Source organism: Pseudonaja textilis, chromosome 2 (assembly GCF_049901715.1).
Source record: "Pseudonaja textilis isolate UNSWEBS1 chromosome 2, rPseTex1.2, whole genome shotgun sequence".
Taxonomy (NCBI): domain Eukaryota; kingdom Metazoa; phylum Chordata; class Lepidosauria; order Squamata; family Elapidae; genus Pseudonaja; species Pseudonaja textilis.
The window spans coordinates 127,972,219-127,994,533 of NC_141991.1; the positions used below are offsets into that span (position 1 = coordinate 127,972,219).

The following is a 22,315-nucleotide window of genomic DNA, read 5'->3' on the forward strand; positions in this document are numbered from 1 at the left end:
GGGGGCCTTTTAATGTATGTTTCCCTCAAAATTTGCCTTGTTTCACATACTTTTTGTCTTGCAGGAAACAACCAAAACTCTTTTTTCTAGGCAAGCTCTTTTGAGTGAGGCTTTTTTATCCACTTGTAATTGTTTCACCTTTGGATTTATTTTTATTGTCATTTATTTTTACAACCTATGATTTGAAAGATATTCTAATGAGGATAGTGAAGTTATAGTAATAACTACATAGCAATAGCACTTAGACTTATATATCGCTTCACAGTGCTTTAGAGCCCTCTCTAAGCCGTTTACAGAGTCAGCCTATTTGCTCCAACAGTCTGGATCCTCATTTTACCTGCCTCAGAAGGCTGGAAGGCTGAGTCAACCTTGAGCCATTCAGAATTGAACAGCCTGCATTCTAACCACTTCACTACCATGGCTCTATGCAATATTTTGATGGAAAGTTAACAAAAACGGATGGTTTTTCCCCCCAGTTAATTCAGTTAATTTCTCCAGATATTTCCTTCTAGCAGTAAAGATGTCAGGATTTTGTAACCATTGGTCTCTAATATCTTTAAGGGGTTATAGTATATTTTAGTTCAACAGATGCCCCATAATTTATAAATATATTCTTTCTGGACTCTTACTAAATCATTTGCTATTAATCTTGGCTAAAATATGTGCCAACAGCAGAAACTATATAACTTTGATCCTAAGTCACAAATTGAAATACCTTGGTTCAATGTCATGAACTTTCTTGCATATTTCTAGTCGTAATGAGCAGGGCATCCTATAAATATAATTTATAAATGAATAAAACAGCAAATTGTGAGTGTGTAAGATTGCAATAGTACTTGTCTGTGTTTGTTTATTTGCATAGAAACAACAAGATAGATGAGTCATTAGCAATTACAATGTTTATGTTTGCCAAATTCAAAGTAGATTTCACAGTTAGAAATACTGATTCTAACATGAAGTCTTTAAGACCCTTGCCTAGCAAGTAGCTCCCAAAATGTATATAGATAGTCCTGGACTCATAGCTGTTTAGCAACTGTTCAAAGTTACAACGGCACTGAAAAAAATGACTTATCATTTTTTACACGTATGACTGTTGCAGTCTCCCCATGATCATGTGATCAAAATTTGGATGGCAATTGATACTTATTTATGATATTTATATACTTGTTGAGCTGTGGTGATGCAGTGGTTAGAGTGCAGTTCTGCAGGCTACTTCTGCTGATTGCCAGCTGCCTGCAGTTTGGCAGATCGAATCCCACCAGGTTCAAGGTTGACTCAGCCTTCCATCCTTCTGAGGTGGGTAAATGAGGACCCAGATTGCTGGGGGCAATAGGCTGACTCTGTAAACCGCTTAGAGAGGACTGTGAAGCACTGTGAAGCGGAATATAAATCTAAGAGCTATTGCTATTGCTATGATGGTTGCAGTATCCTGGGGTATGTGATCACATTTGCGATTTTTGGACAAGCAAGTCAGTGGGAAAGCCAGATTCATTTAACAACTGTATTAATAACTTAACAACTGCAGTGATTCACTTAACAACTGTGGCAAGACAGGTCATAAAATGGGTCAAAATTCACTTAACAAATGTCTCATTTAGCAAGACAAATTTTGGGCTCGGTTGCAGGCCAAGGAGTACCTGTATTGTATTGATAAGAAACAGGATTCACACAAAGAACTATTGTTTTTCATCTTCTGTTCTGAAAGATCCATACCATTACATACACTAATTCAACTGCCAAATATGAAAAACACTGATCTACACTGAGTTAGCCTCATTTTTCCATTCTCCCTAACAGGAAAACAATCAATCCTTGTCAATCCTTCCTTCAATCCTTCCTTCAACATTAGCCCCTGACCCCTCCCACCTACCTACCTCACTAAGCTAGTGAAAACTGCTTTATTGCATTTCATGGGAAACCTGTGAGCATTTGCTCATGAGGCATGCATGGGCACGTGCACTGTCTCTAACAAAAGTAGTCTCACCACTTGCTATTTCTCAATGGAGGCTGTTTAAAAGATTTCTGCCTTGGTTTTTCCTGTATTTTTCCACTCTGCTTTCTCAGAGCTCTTCTCATGCTGTTTTTGTAATTTCGTACAAATACATTGTGCCGGGTGGGGGGGAATCATGTCTCCAATGTAATACTTGATACTTTTGTAACTTCTTTATCATTTTATAAGACATGGTTAGTGCTTATTTGCTGAATTCTGATAGCACTGAGGTGATAGGAAATTGAGCTCGCTGTGGTTTTGGATTGTCCTATAATGTATAAACCATAATATGACTTCATTGTCATATTACCTGTAAGACTCTAAGCTGGATTCTTTGTTCTTTCTCAAAATCTACACATTTGATGATATTGTGCATCTGCTTCAGGTGGTAAGAGAAAATACCTGCTCTCAAACATTTGCTTTATGCATTTTTTTTTCTTATGTCTCAAATTTTAAGAATCAATTTGCAAATGGGTTCTTGGGTAGTTGCTGATTTGCTTCCGTTTCCTAATTGTCTCCATTACAAAGTCTACAAAACATTTCAGTGTTATCAGCTAAAAGTGTTAGCAAATCGGAATAGAAAATCTGACTATTTACTATCTAATTCACACTCTCTGGGTTCTCACAGAATAAAGGGGCACTGGAACAAATCATCTACAGCATTTTGCCCTGATATGTGATGTATCCACTGAGGAGGTCCACCTACACCTAAGGCATTGTCAGGGTGGAATCTTTTCACTGAGATTTTCCAGAGGAAATGTTTTAAAGTCCTTTATTTAACACACTCTTAGAATTGGAATTGGTTGGATTGCTAAATGACAGAAATGCACATCAAGATGGGTCTCTTCCACAGCAATGTCCTCAAACTCGGTTCAGATGTTTTTGATTCCAGGACAAAAAGAAATCCGTTTGCTTATATGGCATTGGAGAACATGATTGCTGGCATAGGAGCTAAACAAATTCCAATTCCATGTTCACAATGATCCCCCTAGTCTGAGATAATGGGCAGATTTAGCTTCTTTCCATAGATATACCTGTATACTCCTAGAATTGAAATGGAACCCTGAAAATTTTTCTCTCTCTTTGTATGAGCTTGATCCTTTATCAGCACAGTCCTCCTGAATCTGTGTAGCTTTTCTTTTGTCCATATTTGACTACGTTCGAACACCAGGACCTGGGTTGGACATAACAGATGGTACAGGAAGATGATGTTCACGCTGAATAATTTCTGCATACTTGCAGTCTCAAGATTTCTCCTTCCTGTTCCCTCCATCTTTTTATCCTGCAGGGATTATTGAAGATTATAAACCTCCTTTCTTTGACTTGGTTCCAGTCGACCCCAGCTTTGAAGACATGAAAAAAGTGGTTTGCATTGACCAGCAGACACCCACCATTCCAAATCGGATGTTCTCTGACCCGGTGAGTGATGCAGTCTGTTAGAAAGATAACTTTTAGAGTTTTATTTTGTTATTTAACAGGAAGGGGTTCCTGTTGTTTCAAAAAAGGATGCTTGTTGAGCTAGGATTGTTGTGTGGCCATCAACTTCCAAGTAGGGGCAGAAACAAAAAGGGCATCTTGTACCATGCCAGCATAGGAATCAAGCTTCCCAACTAGATCTATTGAACAGTTTGGGGAGATAGAGGCCCCTTCCATGCAGGAGTGAAGGGAAGCTATGCCCCTGTCCCAATGATGTCATGTATCTTCTAGCTATCTTGGAAAGATGAGATGATTTGCCCCTCAGCTAATTCACTCCCCTTCTTCTCTGAAAGAGCTGCTCTGATTATTATGTTTAGCACTTGAACCAAAGCAGTGTTCCGTAGCCCAAGCAAGTTTAAAATGCGTAGACTTCAACTCCCAGAATTCCTCAGCCAACATGCCGACTGGGGGATTCTGGGAGTTGGAAATCCACACATTTTAAAATTGTCACGGTTGAGAAACGTTGCTCTACAGCTGCATTGCCCTACAAGGATTCCCACTCTCGCTATACAAGGGCTGCCATGCCTTGGTGTTCTTCCCCTAGGAAAATTCCAGGCTGCCCTATCACAATCTGGCCCTATTGGGATACTTAACTATTTAATTTATTTATTAATCACATTTGTGTGGCAACCTAGCTCACAAAAAGTGACTTTTGACAGCCCACAACATGGATGTCAAACTTGTGATATCACATTGTGGTCATGTCACATATTGTCACGTGATGCACCGTGACTTTTTCCCCCTTCGCTAAACTGGTGGTAGGCGTGGCCAGGGTGTGACGCATCCAACTCACAGGCCACAGATTTGACACCCTTAGTCTATAACAATCAACAAAATAGGAAATATTTTAAAAAACAATCATTATAAAAATATCAAAAGTCATTATTTAAAAAAAACCCACTATAAAAGTTAAATATACAAAGCATACAAAGTGAGTAAAAAAAAATCAATCATGGTGGAGACATCTAGGAATATTTCCAATTCCCTCATGTTTTACTTATTGTGGACAGAAATGAGGATTGAGACTATTAGCGCATCAGTTGTTTCCCATTCTTTAAGCTATCTCATCGTCTGCATGAGAGACTGCTTTATAAGGTTGTTTCAAAAATTATGAGGTGGATTTGAGAGGCAAACACTCTGCAGGGCAACATCTGAAGAAATAATATTTCTGGCCGTTCAGATTGCCAGTCTTCCACTTGAAGATTTATCATATAGCTTTGGGTCTTCTAGTTAGTCAGAAGACACAGGGCCCATATGTGTCTTGTCCTTTCCAGTTCTCTATCCAACCATCATTTTCCATCTTTCCCCATTTTCTTTGTTACAATAACCAGTATTCTATGACTGTAGAGCATCTGTCCAAGATAGGGCTGAATGGATGAAGCAAAGAATAGGAAAGAAAATCCGTGATTTACTCTCTGGTATCAAGTCAGGCCAATGGCTGACTTGATACCTGGCAAATCTGCTGCAGGACGTACTTGACTTTTATAAGACAGGGAAGCACAGATTGTGTTGTAAATTATGACTTCAGTTCCCTGGGAGAGAATCTTGGCATTAGTTCAGGGAAAGGAAAAAAAAAAAAAGAATGCAAAGATAAGACAAGCAGAAAAAATTGTGGGCAGCGGCTGCTGGAATCCCAGAAGCTAGAGGGAGTTTGACCAAGACCTTGGGTGGTCAGGAGATAAAATGCCTTAGAATAAACCATGCATGCAAACAAGCGGACGATAAGGCACTGTTTGTTGCTTTACAGACCACCAAATTGAAGATTCCTTCATGTAAACAAGGGTGTATGCCCCAATTAGCAATTGAATTTGAATGGGGCCATAATCTTAATTAAGCAAGGGATGAATGAAGGGCCAGAATCATTGAGTCTGAACACCCTTTCATTCCTTGGACAGCTCCATTCTCTACTTTATCCCATTAAGAAAGCTTTTATTTCTCATTCTCATTTTTCATGGCATTTTTTTCCTTCACAAAGATCTAAATGGTAAATATGTCCCCTAAACTGAATTAGGTAGTGAGATAGCAAATAGCTCAAGATCACTTGATGAGCTTCCTGATTGAGGTGGATTTCCTTGGGCCAACCATCTCTGTGGCTGATCCCACTAGGGCAGGGGTATCAAACTCGTGGTGTCATAGAGGCGTCACGTGATGTATCGTGACTTTTTCCCCCTTCGCTAAACTGGGGGGTGGGCATGGCCAGCACGTGATGCATCCACCCCGCGGCCCACGAGTTTGACACCCCTGAACTAGAGGGTTCAATAGTGTTTTTTCTATACAAGTAGTCTTCAACTTATGACCACAACTTAGCCCAACATTTCTATTGCTAAATGAGTCAGTTGTTAAGTTAATTTTGCCCATTTTATGACCTGTTTTGCCACAGTTGTTAAGTGAATCACTGCAGCAGTTAAGTTAGTAAAACTGTTGTTAAGTAAATCTGGCTTCCCCACTGCCTTTGCTTGTCAGAAGGTCACAAAAAGTGATCGTACGGCCCCGGGACACCGGAACCATCGTAAGTATGAGTCAGTTGCCAGGCATCTGAATTTTGATCACGTGACCATGGAGATGCTACAAAGGTCATTAAGTGTGAAAAACGGTCATGTCACTTTTTCAGTGTCGTTGTGACTTCAAACGGTCACTAAATGAACTGTTGTAAGTCAAGGACCACCCGTACTTTATCTGGAAGGAAGACAGGGGAACATAGATTGGAGTGAAGCATTCTGAATTATGAAACTCTTCTCAGACCCTCATTGCCAGGTACCAGAAGCCTTGAGACACAAATAATTTATCCTTAATACTAGAGCCATAAGGTAATGGCTTTAGCGTATGTTAGCCAACATTGTACCATGCCTCCTGATTATGTAACTTTTTCCTATAGCATGGGAAATTCTGTAATGTCATCACACAAGCTATATGCCGAGACAACACTTTTAGAGCCGACATTTGCGTGCTTAATGAAGCAACAGAATAACTTTGCTGCACAACCCAGGAAGAAAAACAAATGCAAATAGTCCCAGCCATTTTTGCTGATCATACTCTAAAGTTACAACAAATAGGGATGAAGTCATTCACCTTGTCCTTTGCCAAAGACTGAACATTTCTAGTGATGGAGTACCCATCACAAGATACACAAATACATTTATCTTGGCTAAATTATTGCAAGATACTTCACAAAGGCTGCCTTGGAAGACCACTCAGAAGGTTTGGCTGGTCCAAACTGGGACAATGCAAGCAGTTAAAGGCATACCATTGACTGATGTAGCATAGAGAGTGGAGGCGTCTGCAGGTTCACCGTTGAAAAAAACCTGGATGCCTTTGCAGATTACCCATCCCTTTGGAGCAGGCACTTGTCGGCTAAGTTTTAACCCTTTTTAGTGCCTAAGTAGAACAGTTCCTTTCCTTCTTTTGTCCATCTGTCTCCTGTGTCTGCTCATCTCTCTGTTTTGCTCCTCCCTTCTTCTTCGTTTCTTTCCCAGCTCAGCTACCCTTTTCTCTTTCCTTTCCTTGTTCTGTTTTTTTTTAATTGTAGGGGTGGGTTTTTTGAAGAAAGGATGTGTCTGTGCACAAGCATATACAGTGACTATTTAAAGTTACAACAGCACTGAAAAATATGACTTATGGCAGTTTTCTACACTTACGACCATTGCAGCCTCCCCATGGTCACGTGATCAAAATTTGGACACTTGACAACTGACTCATATTTATGTCGGTTGCAGTGTCCCAGCCGGGGTCCTGTGATCACCTTTTGTGACCTTCTGACTGTTCTGACCAAGGCTTCTTGCGACACCAACAAACACATATAAAATCCAAAACTCTTTTATTTTAGTTCAATGGCTGTGAATTATCGTCATTCACAGCCTGGAATGAGTCTTAACCAGTTATCATTAGTCCCAGGGACGTCTGCCAAAGTTCTTCGCAAGATGTCAGATAAGAACGCACCTTATCTTACTTGAAGTGCTGCCAATGACTAAAGTCCCAATTAGTCTTTCCAAAACCAAACGGAGAACAAATTCACCACGGAGCTTTCAGAGTCCAAACCGATCAGAGCGAATGACTTTGCTTCCTGCAGAGGTTTTCCTACCTTTGCTCCTCCTTTATGTCTTACGGGAGGGGGCAATCATCTCCAAGCCTTACTCCCAAGTCGCCCCTTTTGTCTTAGCTTCTCTTGCTTTCTGGCCACTCTACACATACGTGCACTCCCTTTCTTCCTCTGCCTCACTGCTGCCAGATTCTGGAGGCTCCAGAGTAAGCACATAACTCCCAGATGGTCCTGGCTCCATCTCTGCATCAGACGCAGGACCCTCATCTGAGTCCTCCCCAGAATCCCAGACTGGTCCCTGTTCTTCCCCACTGTCCGATTCTGCTGCCATCTGCACAGGCTGCCGGCGAACCACAACACTGACAAGCAAAGTCAATGGGGAAGCCAGATTCATTTAACAACCGTGGTACTAACTTAACAACTGCAGGGATTCACTTAACAACTGTGACAAGGAAGGTCATAAAATGGAGCAAAACTCTTTTAACAACTGCCTCAGTAGTCGAAATTTTGGGCTCAATTGCGGTTGTAAGTTGAGGACTACCTTTATATGTACTTGTGTTTGCGTACACGAGGTTGATTTTGGTGTAATTGGCCATAGACAGATGGGCCTCAATTTATTTTATAAATGGATATCATATTTTATAGGCATTTCATTCTAATTCATTCTACTTGCGTTTATTATTTTTTTGTCCCTGTCCTTCATGGACAGAAGCATATCCCACCCTCATATTTATTTGGGAGAGTGGGCCTTGCACAGGACTTTCTCTCTCTCTCTCTCTCTCTCTCTCTGTCTGTCTGCTCTTTAAGAAGCAGTCATCTTAAAATTCAGGGTTGCCTTTCTGTTTCAAAGATATGATATTTCACTATTGATGCCTTTCTGATGTCCTCTCTTCGGGGGCCATGACTGTTGCTAGGACACCTCTCTCCCAGACTGTATGATTGACACACAAGCCCTTCTTCCGCTTTTCTGTAATGTCAGACTGGCTTGGTACTTGCAAAAGGAGGGAGGAGGGTTTGCATCTGTTACTGCCCCCCTCAGGTGATCTGCTGTACTCAGAACACAATCTCTGAATGGCAGTTTATGGAGAGCCTGCAAAACACCATGCTTAGTAGGTTTTATTCCGACGTTCATTTCTAAGTGTACATAGCTTCCTGTTTACAACAAACACCTCCAGAAATCCCTGTTCCATCAGATAAATTGAGGGTTATCTCTACATTCTGTCTCCTAGCATATCCTATAGTCTGGAGACATTATATTCTCAAATGCATTCATCCTCAGAAGGAAATGATAAATTTTCAGGGTAGTTTTAGCTCTCAGCTGAAATGAACCTTTCATTTCCTTGGCTTTTGTTTTCCCTTGGGGGGGAGGGTGTTGCTTGCTAGTTGCAGATGTAGCAACGATAGAGTTGAACGAAGCCAACTAGGTGGCCTTGTGCCCAGATATTCTGCCTCAGCTTTAAGCAGAAGGCAATGGCAAACCACTTTTGAAAAATCTTGCCAAGGGGGGAGGGGGAAACTGCAGGGACTTGTCCAATCAGCTACCAGCAGCCAACATTGAGTTGAAGGCACCCCTCCCTCCAAAAAAACCTCCTGCTTAGAAGCTTTTTTTATTTATTTATATCCCACCTTTATTACTTTTATAAATAACTCAAGGTGGCAAACATACATAATACTCCTATTTTCCTCACAGCAACAAACCTGTGAGGTGGGTTGGGCTGAGAGAGTGTGACTGGCCCAAGGTCACCCAGCTGACTTTCATGCCTAAGACAGAACTAGAATTCACAGTCTCCTGGTTTGTAGTTTGGTGTTTTAACCACTAGACAGACTGACTCTCAAGTACATTGCAAAGCCATATTGAGGGAAAGAATAAAAAAGAATTTTATAGACCTAAGGTCTATTCTATATTATCGGGTGTCAGAAATGGAAATGGACCAAGTTTGACGCTATCAGAGTAGGAGAGAGATTTTCATGTTTGATTCTGCGTTAGTAATGGCACCCCAATTGGTTCAGTTGCAGTTTTGCTGCAGAGATCACCATGTCAATAAAACCATTTATATTGTACCTTACCAAACTTCAGCCTCCCCTATCCCCATTCTTTAACATGTGTCTATCCCATTCTTTGGCTGCTGCAATTCATATGCATTGATCAGATAGGACATCTAGGAATAATTCTGTGAACTCCAGTGCTAAAATTCTTTCTTCTAAATTTCAAACAGAATACCAACAGAATCACTGGTGCTACAACAAACTTTCCAAGCTCTTAAAAATCAAGTTACTCAAACTGAGTAACTTTTTTGGGCAGATCACCCTAGTAGACCATACCCCTACTGGACATGAGATCCAGATATCAGTGCAACCTGAATCAAAGACTGGTCCACTTATGGCAGTCAAAAAAGCTGAGGTACAGGTAATCCTCAACTTACAACCACAATGGAGCTCAAAATTTATGTTGCTAAATGAGACAGTTGTCAAGTGATTTTTGCCCCAACGACCTTTCTTGCCATAACTGTTAAGTGAATCACTGCAATTTTTAGTAACACGGTTATTAAGTGAATCTGGCTTCCCCATTGACTTTTGCTGGTCAGAAGGCCACAAAAGCTGGCCACATGACCCCAGGACACAAAAGCTGTCATACATATGAGTCAGTTGCCAAGCGCCTGAATTTTGACCATGTGGATGCTGCAACAATCATAAGCATGAAAAATGATAATACGTCACTTTTTTCAGTGCCGCTGTAAATTTGAATGGTCACTAAATGAACTGTTATGAGGACTATCTGTATTCCCACCAAAGAAAGTTCTCTCTGATCTGAATAAGAGTATAAACTAAGCATTTGGTTTTCATTGTGTGTTGACATTACAGCTGTCCTTGGTGCTATAGACTTCTGAATTGTTCCAAAAGTCAGACATTGAGAATATGACTATGTCACTCCTAGATGTCATAAATCTAGAAAATTTCACCATCCAACTCCAAAGCTAGCTCTGACTGAAATTCTGCCAGGCAATAAGAAACGACATGAAAGTGTTAATTCCTTAATTTATCCTTGATCTATCCTTATAGACCCTAAATCTGATTGTGGCACCGAGTTCAACAAATACCATCCCTGACTTCTCACATCATATTGACAAGCAGTCCTTATGCTTAAAAACAGACAGTCCATCCTTTAAAACATATAAGAAAAGTGTCATAGTCCCACCCTTGTAAGACTAGTTGTCTCAGCATGATGTAGAATCACAACATCACAGCCATAGTTAAACTGTGTCAGGCTTTTGCTCAGGTGAATATGCATGCAAGATTCTAGTTGTGTAGAATTTTGGAAAATGTGTTAAGTCTAGGTTTGGATTCTAACTACCCCTTTTCTTTCCCTCACCACCACCCCTCACCTTTCAGGCTTTATCTTCCCTAGCTAAGATCATGAAAGAATGCTGGTTCCAGAGTCCCCCAGCAAGACTCACAGCTCTGAGGATTAAAAAGACACTGAAAAAACTCAGCAACTCCTTCCACAAACCCAAACACTCTCCTAACTTCTAGGAGCAGAGATTGGATTTCTGTCTCCTTGGCTCAAAGGAAGTTCAAGGTCATCCCTTCAAAGTTTCCTGCTGGTCCTGGCCTCTGTCTGTGGCTTCAATAGACCTCTTTTGAAGCTTGACCAAGAGGATTTGGACTAGAGCTCTATAGCTCAAAGTGACCCTCTGCAAGGAAGTTTCACAGAACAGATGACAGCTTCTGGAATCCTTAATTTGTTCCTCTAGCAACAAAAGGGAGGAGGGGCCTACCCATGTCTTGCAGAATGTACATTAATATAAATACTCCCTGGATCTGTAACCTGACGCCAGACCGTCTCGCCACCAAAAATCCTGAAAAATGGGAGGGATCCCATTTGCAAAGAACACAGCTGCTATGCCCAAAGGGGTGGCTGCCTTTGAAACGCCAGTTAAGGATCATTTGCAAAGGTAGCGTTTAGATTGAATGTATAAAATCTGTTCGTGCCTCTAGCTGTGTGTGCATGCATGTGCATGCATGTGCATGCATGTGTGCAGAGGAGCCATTTCAAAAGTGCCTACAATGGTTTAAAGGGATAGGCACAACTATGCAAGCCTTTATACTAGACAAATCTGAGACCACTATGGGGATATGGCAGTTTTTTCTATCTGTATGTGAACATGGAAAGCTGTCTAGATGGTCAACGTGATATTGCTTTGCTTGTATGTAGTCTTGATTTTTTTTATATAAGCCAGAATTTTAGCACCACAAGGCTTCAAAATGACTTTCCATCCTGTAACTGATCTTAGAACCGGTCCTGACTAGCCCTGTCGTATAATCCCCGAACATGGTCAGTAGAAACAGGGTTTAGCAACCATGCTGAATAGAGCTGGCTTTGCTCTCTATGGATGGAAGACAACTGCTGGTAGTGAATGAACACACACACACACACACACACACACACACACAAGTCAGGGAATTGCACAGCAGATGTCCAAATGAAGTCAGAGACACTGACATGAATTTGTAGTTTTATATAAATAAATATACTGTATTTTACATCTATATTTGCAGCAAACAAGATAGTCAGACTAACAGGAGTATCATGAAGTAAATCACAGGGCATACAGGATACACAGAAGAAAAAGGCGGGAAAACAAACTCCCCCTTTACATCCACAGTATTCCATCACAGCATAGATTGCCTCACGCAGGAGCCAGAGCTCTCCAACCAATCTACTAGAACTGTGTGTTCTGACTTATTGCATGACCACACTGCTCCAGCTATTAAATTTAAATGCCTTAGCACACACATATATGATGCAATTTTTTTCTGCATTTGAGCCCCACAAGAATTAAGGATCACCAACACTAATGTTCCGCCACTGCAGTTTTTCTTAGGAGCCCTCAAAGGTTTTAGGCAATTCAGAACCAAGGTGAATGTCCAGGGGCTGCATTTGCATACAACTACATCAATTGAATTTTGAGAAATTTCAGTATGCAGATGCAATATAAGGCAAAAATCTAACCAAATAAAATGATGGGAATTTCACTCTATTGATTTTAAGATGGGGGTGAGAGGAATGGGTCCTATCTAAAAGATAAGTTGGATCAAACATTACTCTTTCCACCTGATGTTATTGCATTGCATGGATGAGTTACAATAGCTGTAAGCTTCACAAACCCTGTGCACAAATAGAGTTCAATAGTTCCACTAAAACTGAGATGAGTAGATTGCTTCTTGGTATGCTGGATACATCTACAAGTGAACAAATTGCAAAGACCAAGGCCTGTCCTTATAAAATTACTTTGAATAAAAGGGTGGAAGGTGGAAAAAGTTTTCAACAGTTTAATCAGGCCCAAGTCTGAACTTCTGAATAGCCTATAACAAGATAAGACAAAACATTAACAGGAAAGCAATGGGGAAGGCCTGTACATTCACAGTGTTGTGTTAACTTCTCCAAGGAATTAGCTTTCTATGCCATAGAAATGTATATCAGCATATAATAATATATGCAGGACAGGTGAGTAGAACTGAGTGAAAAACACATAACCTCATTTCATCAAAAGCCTCAAAATTGCTTTGAGATCATTACTAATTTGCACAGAAATTATTTTTGTATTTATTAAACATGCTGGGGGTGGGTGGGGGGTGGAATAAGCAGCCTTTTGTTGTTGTTTGAAAAAAAGTTCCAAAATACCTGAGTCCAGACAAAGATTCTGTAATGGGGAGAAGGATGAGAAGCACAAATTAACGAAAGACGACAAAGAGTTTCAGGGGGGGAAACAACACTGTTTTTTTAAAGCTACATCTCCACTCAGAGACCACTTAAGTCCCATTAGGACTAACAGGAGTCAAGTGTTCTAAATGAACTCCTAGATGGCAAGTAATAATTAAACTATGCCTTTTCTTTCAGCTCATGTGAACTAGTTTTAAAAAAGGAGGAAAAATGTATTTGTTGAGGGATACTGATATGTCCAAACAATCAGCTGAATTGGAATCTGAATCCAGAATTTCCTCTATCAAACATCGGCTTGTTGAATTTTTTTTGACATTTGTCATCATATACTTTAATAAGGCTGATTGAAAATATATCTATGATACTGGGAAGTTAAGTCTCGTTGATTTTCAGAAAATTGCATGCTTAATGCTTTTTGGCTTTTTAGATGCACATAGTATTTTATGTATAACCTAAAAATGTCAGGAATAAAACATACAGTAATAAAAAGGGCTTTGCAGATATCATATACTAATCAAAGGCAGGATTAGGTGCAGGATGCTTGTCAAATGCATGGTTTGTCTTGGGTTCAATCCTGATCTCTTAGATGAAGGTGGGAACGTTAATTAATTCTCTGCAACCAAGAAAGAGCCACTGCTAGTTAATTTGTGGAATACTGAACTAGATAGCTTATGTCCGTAAGAGCTCAACAGCTGCCTGATTTCATAGCCAATTGCTTGCTGATTGCAAACTGCTGTTTATCCAGGATAGATGAGTATCCAAAATATTGCGGCTGGCTCCATGTTTTTAATCTAGGAAGTTCTGAATTACATGTAGCACAGGCTGGAATTTTTATCATGTTATTTGCCCTTTAAGAACCCAATCAATTTTCCAGCTTTGAAAATGGATGTTGGACAAAGCTGCAAAACAGCACATTGATAAGCTAAGAAAACACTATGTTAGATGCATCTGCTATTCTAAACCATCATCTCAGCTTATTTGCTAGCAAAATGGTGCCCCCACAGCCCTCCAATTGGCACAGAAGCTGAGCTGTATATTTATTTTAATCAGAAGCTTGCCCATGTGAATCAGTAACATATGTAGTAATAAGTCTATATATCCAAACAGCTCTGATCAAAAGTAATTAAGCATAAATCATTCCATGTGCTGGAAAGAAGCCCTCATGTGCAGACTCTAAACTCAGGGACAAGTCTCAGTCTAAGCTAAATCTGGATTTGATTTTTTTAAAAACCCTCTGGTCTCCATAGCCACTGACACTGAGAGCAGAAATGTGCAAGTTTGCAGGAAGAAAAATTTAGGTTAACTAGGCAGACAGGTACAATTTAGCATGAGGATCACATCATGTATGTTTCTCTCATGCTTACGGGATCATAATTAGGAGCCATAATTTCTCCTTAGAGAATAGATGGCTTTTTTTCCTCAGAAATTCCTGTTTTCTTTGCATGCCTATCCTGACATCTGACTGTTGAAGGGCCAATGGATATACACTGCCAAAGTGCTGTCAATATTGTTCATATAGTTTCTCACTGTTTACATACTCTCTTCACACTGTAAATATTAGATAACACTGAAAATAATTAGGCATTCATAGTTAGATTTACAACTCAACTGTGAATGAGCCCCGTGCACAACTCTTATACAACGTCCATAATTTCCCAGTGAATATGTGAAGTTTTGGCATTCATGTAATGTACGCACTTGTGTCTCTGTTCAGATGCTGATTAATATTGAAAGAAAGACAGATGGACCCTTACAGCTGATAATACACAAATAGTTGTTCTAGTCTTGCGTAACTACATTAACACAAGATATAACTTTAGTTCAGGGTCAGACAAAGTGGTACCCACCCAAGCCCTCTGTTCCACCTGATTTTTATGCTTTTTTAAATTTTAAAAAATATTAGAGAATAGGAAACAGGCATGCTGCAATGCAAAGCAAAATGCTCTAGCACCATATTAATTTGGAGCAATGCCTTTGGGTCCCATAAAGGCCCACTGGGAGAGTAGAAAGTACACTGGGAGTAGGGAGTTTGTTCTCTGGCTAAATGGGCATTTGGGGGACTACCCTTGCTCATTGCAGCAGCCTTTATCAAAACAGGCAAGTCCGACAGGGGGCCCTTTGGCGAGTAACACTCATCATGTGCTCTCAACATTATGAATGCACCCCAAGGCTGAGTCCAGCTCCCTACTTGGTTAAGGGAACCTCGGTCTGTCTGAAGCCCCTGAGCAGAGAAAGCCCATACACAGTGGTTTCATTGTCTCCCCGCAGGGAACCTTGCCAGGGGCCCTGTCATACTTCTCGTGCAAACTTTGATCTTCCAGCATTTGTGTACCCTGAATGATTTCAGTGATAGTTGGCTGTTCTTTTATGGGCCTTTTCAGCCTTCCAATAAACTTCTGGTTTTCCTTAATCCAGTAAAGCTGTAATTGCATTTGCTTGGGAATAAATCTCCTTGAACTCCGCAACCCTAACGCTGAGAAAACGAACAGGCTGTAAACCCACTCCAAGATATGATATGACTGCTGCGTGTTTTATTAAAAAATCTTTTCTGTTCAGCTTTGAGTTTAAAGGGGCAAATAGACTTACTTATCAAGAACAAATCCCACCGCTATAACTAGTGCTTACATTTGAGTTGAGGGGGATAAGACTGTCATATGGATACTTTGTTGTTCCATACAAAAAGCTGCAGGGATTTATATCCCTCCCCACCACCACCCTTTTTTTCCCCCTATAATAAAATCTGGAAGAAACTGTGAAATCCTAAGATGAAAAATAAAGATGAGGCATCAGGAAAGAAACCTGTTACTGTGGCAATGCTGAACACTTTTGTAATTAGCACTAGCAGAAAAAACGAAGAAGCAATATGGAGGTCTCATTACTAATGAGCTACGATGATGCTTGTTTTCTAAACTAGCCCCAGCTTTCCCTGCCTTGCCTTATCTTCACTTCTAAAACTAGAAACTTATAGAATGACATTGGCCTTTACAACACAAGCTCTATTGTTTTGTTTTAGAATGCAAGAAAGTAGTGGGACTCTAATTGTTGCAAACTTTAAATCCTAGTGATTGCTATCCAATCAAATGGTGAGGATGCTGGCCGCTTCAATTCAGCAACATCTGGATGGCTCCACTTTGCTCTATTATTATTAATAGACATAGTCTAAATGTGCTGTTTAATTTACAGGATAGGCCTTTTCTGATGCAGCATGAGTATTTACAGATTTTATGGGAAGGGAATAAATAATATGTACTGCATGTACGTTTTGATTAAGCAAAAAATATGGCTTGAAGGCCATATTCAAGAGCAGATTCCATTTTGATTAAGCAGATCGACTCTTCAGCCACTGGAAATCAATCTCATTGTTTAAACAAGACTATAGTACAGGCACAAAATATCCTGCTTGACCCAAGCTTTTATCAGCCAAACTACTACACTTAGAATTCCAGGAGTTTCCTGTTGATAGCCGCAACAAATTCAACCCCTCCATTTTTTTAAAAAAGAAATCAACCGAGACAGAGATGAAAGAAGCACATAGGCCAAAGATTTTGTTGAAATGACTCTGGTATAAATCTATGATAAAAATCTGAATGTGCAATTACATTTCCTGGAATATGTTATTTCCCCACTTCTTTCTCACTGATTCCAGTAATATTGCAAAATATTATAGTGTACATGAACTGAAAGTGACCTATTAGGTAATTGTTAGACTTAAAAGCCCTTTACCAAGGAAATATGTTGCGTGCCTTGGCTTGTTAACAAGGAGGGCAACAAGGACCAGCCCAATGATAAAACTGTCAAAATCCCCCTTTCACATCTCTTGTTCAAGAGAACAGACATTATCTTTAGACAATTAAAAGTGACCTTGGGAGTTCAATTCAACTGTACAATACATAAATACATACAATACATAAATACATGGATCTGAGAAGTTCCAAATTATTCCCAGGCCAAACACATTTGCTAAGTTGCTTTCTAAGCCTGGGCAGTCTGCAATTCCCAGAATTCCCAGGCAGCATAGCTATTGTTGAAAATGTAAGAGGTGAAGATTACATGCCAGTATCCGGAGTGGAAATTGATACCTCCCACTGTCGAAGTGTCACCTCCCTCTCAAAGTCACATCACTGTATGCAAAAGCACATGTAGGCTGCTAGCAACAACTATCTTCTAGAAGTGTCATCCCCAAACCTGGGGCGCTCCAGAAACATTAGACTCTGCCTGAAATTCCTATGTACCATGACAACTGGAAATTATAACAACTGAAGTCCATCACATCTGCAGGTAATTGTTGGGAAAAGCAAGGTAAATTAGATATTTTTTCTATCAAGATAGAAAATCTATTAGTTTCTCAACCAGAAAAGAAACTGAGACAGGAGATGATTAAATCTGATCACTAAAGTAATATTACTGTTTGATATAGTCCTTTACAAGTCTATTTACTAGTCGGTCCCCATGACTTGGGTGGAGATTTCTCCTGGACTAAGGATAGATAAAAAGTGCAGTTGGAAACTGAGCTTGGGAATTATTCACATGTATCTTTCTAGTAGCATTTGATCTTGCGGAAGCTTGTTGCGACATTTAGAATTTTGAAGATATGTCATCAGTCTATTTACAAAATCATTTTTTGTATGATGGTTGCTCACAAAATCGTTACCTCAACTTATATTTTGGCTGGCACTCAACATTTGTATTGTTTAAGAGTGCTAATGTGGTGCCCACTTGAATTCCAGAGGCATCCTTGGCAATAGAAATAATCCTGGAGACCAACATACCACCTGACTATATCATTCAGGAAGACCTGAAGGCACATCAGTACTAGGCTCTATATTCTGTTAAATGTTTTCGTAACTGGGGTCACTTTTTTTGTCCAAGGCAATAGAACAAGCAATATATACAATTAGATGCACTTAGATACCCTTAGGATTTGCAATGATGTCAAACTTCTCCAAATCCTACTGATCCAGAACCCAATTTAGAATCCTCAATGGCTCTCGTGTCCCTTCTTGCATCTGCTGAAGGAACAATAGCTCCCAATTTTCCATCTTATTTTCCCCTCTGCACATGGATTAGAGAACAAACAAGAGTATATAATATCACTAAGAGAGTAAAAGAATTGAAATAAAAATGGGTTGGTCACATAGCAAGAAGGCAGGTGGCAGGTGGACCAAGGCAGTCAAAGAATGGATCCCATTTGATTACAAAGTATCCACAAAAGAGATCTAAAACAAGATTGGATCAATAACATCAGTACTGGGGGACCAACTGGCAAAAGAAAGCTCAGGACTATATAGATTGGAAACATGCGGAAGAAGCTTTCATACTGCAGTGGATAGAATGATGATGATGATGGTGGTGGTGATGATGAAGATGATTTCCCACTCTTCTCCAGAATTACATCAAAACTCCCAATACTAAGCCAGAGATGAGAAATCACAACCAACAAGGAAGGATGTCGGATTGTTTCTCAACGTGCTAGCTCTTCTGAAGGAAATAGGTCCAGGGTGAATGATGCATTTGCTTAAATAGGGAAGCCTGAATTAAATAGATTAAAAAGAAGTTTCTCCACATATTAATTTGTAAATCTTAAACCAGTATAAGTCTAAGATAATAGTCAATTTGAAAAGGTAGGTGTGTGTGTGCGTGTGTGTGTGTGTGACCTGGGATCCTCTGACATCAGCACATATTCGTTTGAAAGGCTAGCCTCTCATAGCGCTTGTGTTTAAACTTCACGCTATGGCGCAAAGCAACATGATTTGTTTTCTTTTGGATCCATGTGCTTATATGAATCCAAATGCATCTTATACGATAAGCAAACACTGAAATAGCAAAACATGTGAACTGTCTAAATTGACTTCTCACTTACAGAACAAGCTGTTTTCCTAAAAAAAATTGGAGGCGAGGGTAAGAGACCTGGTTGATGTGATTACTTGAAATATTTTCCCCAAATTCTCTGGTCTTTCTTCACATAGCATGCTTCTTTTTCAGGCATCCCTGGTCTGCAACCCCAGAACATCTCCTGGCAAGAGTCATACAGCTAGACAGGCTCTCTGACTTAAGCGTTGGGGCTCTGGTGTAACTCTGTCCAAATGCACGCTGACTACAAATTCCACAAGTGAATCATGAGCTGAGCTTTCAGAAAGAATTTAAGATAGGGATTTTCTAGAAGGCAACTGCTCCAACAGCACATCTGCTTCCCAAGGGACCAGCAGTAGCACAATATACAGAAATTAACGTGGAACTCCAGGTCTCAAAAAGTCAGCGTGCATTTGGACAGAGCAAATGCATTTTCAGGGCTAACCATATGGATATATGCATTTCTGAGGAGCCCCCAGTATGGCTTGAAAGGACTCAAAGACCCATGAGCTCTCCCCAGTTTACCCTCCTGACTTTAGCACAACTCCCTGATCAGTTCAAATGTTGAGTATCTGAAAATAGCTCTTCAGAGTTAGGGATATCCAATGTCACTGTGTCTGCATTTTACACACCATCATGAAGCACTAAACCACTGGCTTCTGAATCCCACTAACACGATTTTAATTTTATGGTGATTCTAATTTTATTTGAAATGAAATTATTTTCAAGCCCATAAATTAATGGTAAGAAAATTTATTTACACAAACAGTGTCTTTATCAATTAACATATCAGTTAACATAGAGACAACAATTACATGCTACCTTGGATACATTTAAACATATGACAAACTACCTATTTTTTGCAAAAATTACACATATATAGCATCCTATCTTTTTCTTTTGCATGTAACAAGAGCCTGATATTCTGCGTTGAGGTTTATGCACCATGCTAAATTGTGGTTTACTTTAACAATTGCTTATTAAATAAACTACAGTGACTGAATTCATTCATTAGACTTAACAAATAATTCCAACAGAAGAGTGCGTATATGTAGCTCAGGGTTCAACTGCGGAGTTCTTGGTGCTCTCTGAGTTTGGTTGTTTGCTTACAGACATTGTATTAAACAAGGAACAAACTCCACACGCACTAACACTGATGATGTTATCTAGTCAGGTCAACATCTGCAAGCACATAGCCAAACTCAAAAAAGCACTAAGGACTCCACAAAAACAAATGAAGTTTATGGCTCAGCTCCATGGTGATCCCAGCCTATTTCTATAAGCAAACACATTTTTTTCCCCCTGTAGTTGAATTCAAATGCAACCATTAAACAGAACCAAATCATCTATCAAATACAATAATAAATATGTTTGCTGGAGGTTTCAATTTTTGGTTAACATTTTCCTATCCAGGGAGTGCACTATTTCATTATTTCTTGACTCCTATCTAGTGCATGCAATATTTCAATATTTCCTGATCCAAAACACAAAGTTCTTCACACGTGCCTTACCACGTTTTTTAGTCATATGCCAAACAGTAACAATTTGTACATGCGAATAAGCAAGGATGCATAATGAGAATAGTATTCAGTGGAGTTTCATAGTGTTCTATCCTGGGCTGTTCATAGTTTTATTAGTGGCCTGGTTGAAAAAGTTGAGGGGATAGTTATTAAATATGCAGATAACACAAAATTATGAGTAGCAGTTAGAGAAACAGAAGACTCTAAAAGACAGGCTTTAATAGTAGGTCAAAATGAACAGATGAAATCTTGCAGGTAAAATCTATATTTAAAAAATGAATGGCATAAGCTTACGATAAGAAAACAGTAATAAATGTAAGAAGGATCTGGGTGTTTTAGTAAACCACAAGTTAAAACAGAAGCCAGCCATGTAATGCAGCTGCTAAAAATGCATATAATATATTGTGATACTTTCATTTTCATTCAAAAGAAATCATCGTCCCACCCTACTCTGCATTGGTCAGGTTCCACTTTGAATACGGGGTCCAGTTTTTGGGCCCACATTGGGAAACTAGTACAAGTTAAAAAAGGGGTCACCAAGATGATGAGGTGGTTGGAAACCAAGTCCTATGAAGAACCATTAAGAAACCAGATATGCCTGGAAGGGAAAACTAGGAAGGACAGACTTACCAATCAATAGACACAATAGACAACTAAATGGTTGTCACAGAGAAGAAAAGGAGCACCATTGTTCTCTTTTGCTCCAGAGGGCAGGATGGGAACCAGTGGGCTGAAATTACAGGTTAGGAATTAATTTCCTGACAGTAAGAGCTGTCTAACACTGGAGGTATTCAGATAGAAGTTGGACAGCTATCTCTTGCACCAAGGTAGAGTTTAGAAGTATCTGCAATTGTAGTTGTAGTTGCAACTATTTAATTGTTATGGTACAACTCTAGTAAAAAAATAATAATCATATAATACCAGATAACTAAATAAGCCTATTTTTTTAAAAAAATCATCCCTCATTGATTTTGATGAAGTGGCTTTAGAAATTATTTCAAGTGAAAAGAGAATTTCAGAGATTTTCTTGGTCTGCTGTGGTCTTAACACTTACAGTTACAAGGCGGCTAAAGAGGCTGCTTCATATTCAGCCCTTCAAAAATCATTAGAATGTATCTTTTTTTTTTTCCAGGAAATCCAAAGAAATCACCCACCCAATGCTTTCTTACATATTTGTTGGAGAAATATGAAAGATCAATCACACCCAACGTTACTGTGTTATTTCCCCACAATCATTAGAGCAACATCCTTTTTAACTGAGCTGCCTGATACACAGCAGAGTGGGGTGTCTCTGTGGGCACAGAGAGCGTATATGAGCCAAATTTTATCGCCGCCAAACCAATCGTGCAAAATATATTTTTCATCAAAAGGTATCTGAGGCGAGACTAAATGCATTATCAATAATAAAATATTCTCTGCGTTGACCCTCGTGGGGGGCTTCCAATCTGTGCGTGAGCGAAACGAGACACCAGCTCTTACTTGATGTCTTCCAAGCCCTTACACGATGCGCTTCGGGGAGAACTCGCTTCCCTAGATTCCATCACCCGATGTATACACGCACGCTTTCACACACACGCTCTCTCTCTCTCTCTCCCTCACACACACACATACCCGTGTCCTGAAAGGTAAAGCTACGCCCTCCAGAGACACTTACCAAAATAAAAAAAACCACCACCCTGTTACCCGCCTTCCTCATACTCCGGGCACGCCTCGCTCTCTCT

General features: G+C 39.8%; 1 protein-coding gene across 1 annotated transcript in view; it reads left to right on the forward strand.

Moving 5' to 3' along the window:
• The window catches only part of ACVRL1 (activin A receptor like type 1), a 54,460-nt gene extending 40,865 nt beyond the window's left edge, over window positions 1-13,595 (forward strand). The window contains exons 9-10 of the mRNA XM_026717393.2: window positions 3,279-3,409; window positions 10,893-13,595. Coding sequence (XP_026573178.1) covers window positions 3,279-3,409; window positions 10,893-11,033 — 272 coding nt within the window. The 3' untranslated portion in view covers window positions 11,034-13,595. The remainder of the gene's footprint in view (window positions 1-3,278; window positions 3,410-10,892) is intronic.
• The last annotated feature ends 8,720 nt before the right edge of the window (window positions 13,596-22,315 follow it).